The 5,207-nt window shown below is 32.3% G+C and overlaps 1 protein-coding gene across 1 annotated transcript in view; it reads left to right on the forward strand.

Annotated features, from left to right (window-relative positions):
- Nucleotides 1-4,671, forward strand: part of LOC111089865 — a 9,282-nt gene extending 4,611 nt beyond the window's left edge. Inside the window, exons 2-3 of the mRNA XM_022403075.1 lie at nt 1,583-2,480; nt 4,534-4,671. Coding sequence (XP_022258783.1) covers nt 1,635-2,480; nt 4,534-4,671 — 984 coding nt within the window. The 5' untranslated portion in view covers nt 1,583-1,634. The remainder of the gene's footprint in view (nt 1-1,582; nt 2,481-4,533) is intronic.
- Nucleotides 4,672-5,207: the final 536 nt, after the last annotated feature.

A 5,207-nucleotide genomic window follows, 5' to 3' on the forward strand; every position in this document is an offset into this window, starting at 1 on the left:
CAACGTACTTGGTACCTGATGATGACAAAACCTTGTCGAAACGTTGTACATTTGCTGTTATATTAAAGTTTTTCTTCATTACCCATTCAAGCCGTCTCCAGCCATTATTAGTCTCAAAGTGGGTTCCTCGTCATCGAAAGAGAGAGAATAATTTAAAGTTCAAGATATTTAATGGGAATCTTGCAGGGAGAAAAGGAATGTAGTACAGATGTAAATATATTTTCTAGTATTTACTAATAAAAGAGAAATCTAAATTTGATCATTTTACTTAAAAGTTGAGAAGAGCTTTGCTAAAATTTTGAAAACAAAAACTTTTAATAAAGCTGGAAAACTTCATGACAATAAAACTTCTGTCTTAGACAAAATATAATCCAATGCTCTGAAGAAACTGAGGGGTAGAGATGCTTTTTACCATTATCTTACTAAAGCTGCTGTACACAGGATATTTGTGATAACTGGAATATTTCTTTGTTTTTGATATTTTAGAAAATAAGCAGTTGAAGGAATATACTGATGATTAAGGACAATCCCATTAGTTTAACTTTTGGTGTTAGGCTCTACTGTACCTGGATAACAAGTGCAGAAATGGGCTGTTAGTGTGCCTGATGTACAAAATGCAAAGAATTAGATCTTCTGGAATGTTGAAAGATCTGGAAATCAGGGAGTTAAAACTGTTAGGGGTTTTGATAAAAGGCTTAGAGAAGTGGTAGTCTGACAAAGTTGGAATTATAATTGTCTTAAATCTGGGAAGTGCAAGCCTAGTTCCAGACTTTTAGAAAATACTACTTTGTTAGAGTTAAAAATGTGTAGGATGATTTTCATGACATGGTGTGGTGATCCTTTTAAGTTATTTAAACTTTGAAGAAATATCTAGATGTGAAGAATTGGTTGTTGAAGTGAAATAATTTATATTTATTGTTAAAAGATGTTACATTGGCAGTTTACCATTAAGAGTGTTGTTATTGATTCTAATATAGTCTCAAGTTTCTTACCTTCCCCAATATAGACCTATCAATAACTTTGATCAAAAGTATGCTTACTCTGGGAGATAAAATATGGCTATTTCATACACTAAGCTAACAATGCAAAATAATCTTCATTAGAGTAAAAATTATTAATAGTAATTATTTAAACATTATAACCATTAATGAAACTAAAGAAAAATGATGTAGATCCAAGTTTTCTATTTATCTGATTCCAAAGTAGACTCAAGATATTTGCACAGATAACTCCAAAATAAACCCAATTTTTCTGCTTAACTGAGTGTCATGTTTACTTTATTTTTATCTTAATTGAATTTTTCAAGAATATTCTTCTTGTAATCATTTTGGTGAAGAGTTGTCTGTGTGGGACATGAAGCTCTGGCAGCTCAATTGATAGAAAATAAGTCTTAAGATACAAAAGTGAACCAAGAAATCTGAGCTCGTGCCTTTCATGGCAGACTTTATGATTTCTTATTATTAAAAACACAACTAAGTGTTCTGTGAATTTATTAACTGTGTATCAGGAAAGATTTTTATTATATCTAATAGTCATTCTGAGATGTGAACTAAGCAGTTATCTGGTTTCTTGGTAATTCTAGGTGAACTCTCGTGTTTAGGATTGAAGAACACCTGAGGGATGTGCCACTCATCATGACTTACACCCTGCCTGAGCTTGTAGACCTTGCTCTGTGTTCGCCTGAAGTGGGTGCAGTGAACTTCAACATCCTAAGAACAGTGCTGCTAACAATTATTGAAGAAACAGATTTAAATGACATTGTAGTAGACATCTTTGAAGACACACAATATAATGGTTCACTCTCTCCACATTCTGCAAAACTAGTAAAAGGTGTTTCAGAAGCATCTTTGAAATTAAGAAGCAGTTTCGAAAAACATAATTCGATAACCAAAAATGTTCTCGTTACTGGCACTGATAATTCTGAGTCTCCACCAGTACCTACAGATGACTTAAAACAAAGTGATAAACCATGCCAGGATTTATTGGAAGAAAGAAGTTTACAAGGCAGAGGGTCTGATAAAATACGGCAGAATGTAGATGACAATCTGGAACCTATGCCTTTTCCTGATCAAAAGCTGCTTGTAAATTTAAAACAGGAGCCTTTAACAGTTCCATATTTACCTAGTGATGAGAATAATATTCAGTCAAATCATTCAAAATATGACTTGAAGTCTCCAAAGAAATTTAAAAACAGTAAATACTTCCGAAAGTTACATAATAGTTACATGATAAACATTGCCAGGAACATGGGCCTTACTGATAATGATGTGATCAGAACAATTGAAACTTCTATCTGGGGACTTCAAAACAGGGTGACAGACCTTGAGAAAGCTGTTGAGGAACTACAAGTTCTATCCACCAATGAGCTGTCTTCAACTGCTAAACTAACAGGAGATGAAAATCTAACTTTGATATCAAATCTACGGGAGACTACAAGTTTTTCTAGTCAAGTGGATGGCACTGAGGCTGGGTTAAAAAGGGTGATTATCATTAACTTTTGTGTATATATATACATGATATTTTATGCTTTAATGCTTGTTTTCTGAAATCTTTTTGTGTAGATATTACTTTGTATAGGTTTTGTGTATTTGAAATATTACAAGTAATTATAATTATTCTATTCTAAATTTGCAAAGTACTAGTGTACTGCTTTCTATTATGTAAATATCAGTTTAGAGAAAGCTTTTATAATACTGTATAGGAAGGAAACAGTTACTGAATACATGTATATCTGTTCTTATGCATAACTTTAACATGAATGTGTTAAAAAAATTGAGGCTGTTCTTTAAAGTAAGTGACTGATAATATTCGTTATCGTATAGTCAGCCGTTGTAAGAGAAATAAAAGTACAAGTTATGAAATTGTTTCATGGTAATTAATTTTTATATGTTTTATGTGTTACAAATATTGAAAGCTAAAAAAAACAGGCTATTTTGATTCAGTATAACATGTAATTTTACATGTATGAACTTTACAGTTGAAATAATCATTTGTCATTCTGTAGTATTTTTATTAATACTTATATTTTTTGGATACTGTATTTTTGTTTTTAGCAGGAAACTGATAGTGTAGTTGAAATGTTACTGTATAACAAACCTCACTGGCAGAGGTTTGGAAGTGAAAGTGTAGTTGAAATGTTACTGTATAACAAACCACACTGGCAGAGGTTTGGCCTCTGCCAGTGAGGTTTGTTACACAGTAACATTTCAACTACACTTTCACTTGCCCAGTATAGCCTGAACTGAGCCCTCAAGGATTAACCACTGAGTTTCACACACTTCTTTGAACTTAATACGGGCTTTAGCTAATATGAGCAGTATGTTTCTTCAAGCTTAAATTTCCTTTGGAAATATTACTGTAATATTTATGTATCAACCCTAACATGTTAAGATAACCTACAACAAAAGACAAACAATGAGCAATACAACAATGATTGTATACACAGTCTTCAAATCTTGAACAACACCTTTCAGTCATCATTAGTATATCCAGTCTAGTTCTACCTGTTTCAATTAAGTTAACCACCCATGGTGAACAACTTATCCAACATAACTTTTGATGGATTTGAACAGAATGAGAAGTATGTATTGACCATATTAATTGTATGACTTATGCTGAGTCAATGACCACACCATAAAAAACAACTGATGCTGAAATTTAATCAAATGGTAGCTTTGAAAGGTAGTATACTTAAATTTGTATTGGATAATGTACGGCAAAAAATAAAGAAAGTTATACATAATGAATAGCTATTATGTTAATTAATAAAATCAATTTTCATAATATCCTTATTGAACATTGTATGAAAAGTGACAAAACTGACAATATTATACATTTTAGTTAAAAATAAATTGTATGTACCCCAGAATTTAAAAAAACCTCTGCCAGTGAGGTTTGTTATACAGTAACATTTACAACTTCACTTTCACTTCCAAACCTCTGCCAGTGAAGTTTGTTAGACAGTAACATTTCAACTACACTTTCACTTCCAAACTCTCGAGATCAGGCATACTAACCCATACTTGCATTAGTTTCAGATATTTTGTCAAGGTCAGGGATATCGACCTATATTCACGTTACTTTCAATTATTCTCTCGAGATCAGGCATACTAACCCATACTTGCATTAGTTTCAGATATTTTGTCAAGGTCAGGGATATCGACCTATATTCACGTTACTTTCAATTATTATTTCGAGGTCAGGCATACTGACCCATACTTGCATTAGTTTCAGATATTTTGTCAAGGTCAGGGATATCGACCTACATCCGAGTTAGTTTTGAATATTTTAAATATTACTATAAATATCATTATATGGTCATTAAAAATATTACTATAAATATCATTATATGGTCATTAAAAATATTACTATAAATATCACTATATGGTCTATCACTATATCAGTATTAGGCATATCAACACAGATTTGCATTAGCTTCAGAGATTTTGTTAAGATCAAACATGTTGACCCACATTTGCATTAGTGAGTTTTCATAGCTCACTTTCAGTTGGTTTATGTTTGATTATATTGTAGCATCTAAAACCAAGCTTGCAGTCAACTGTCGACATCAGTGTTACACTTACAATAGAAGATGCATTAGGAAAGCTAGCTTTAAAACCATCATCAGCTAACAATTTTGTCCATGTTGCTACAGAGAATGTTCCTTCTTAAATTACAACTCAGCATTAGTTTCACTAGTTTCCACTCACACAGCACATCAGTTTCACTCAGAGGATTCAATAACTCCTTTGATAAAGCATCATTGTTATGTACAAGTTCAGTTTCTCTATATGAACTTCCCTTGATGTTGGTGCTAATAAATATCCTGGGCTTAACACTGAAAATGCAGAGAAGGTTTCACAACATCTGAATCATTAATATGTGTTTTCACACAAGTTATGAAGAAACTGTGTTCGGACTTTTGAAAATTTAGATCTCTGTTTTTAACTGAGTTTAAATAAATGACCAGATCATTCAAAGGTAGCACCTGATTCAGCTGTTACAGCAGATTTTAATTTTTCCTGCTGCTATCTTCATTTCCTCTAAAGCTGACAATTTTTCATGTAATGGCCAACTTCACACTATGAAGGAGTCTTAAGATAATAATTGAAAGTAACGTGAATATAGGTCGATATCCCTGACCTTGACAAAATATCTGAAACTAATGCAAGTATGGGTTAGTATGCCTGATCTTGAGCTAATAATTG

Source organism: Limulus polyphemus, unplaced genomic scaffold, assembly GCF_000517525.1.
Source record: "Limulus polyphemus unplaced genomic scaffold, Limulus_polyphemus-2.1.2 Scaffold7674, whole genome shotgun sequence".
NCBI lineage: Eukaryota > Metazoa > Arthropoda > Merostomata > Xiphosura > Limulidae > Limulus > Limulus polyphemus.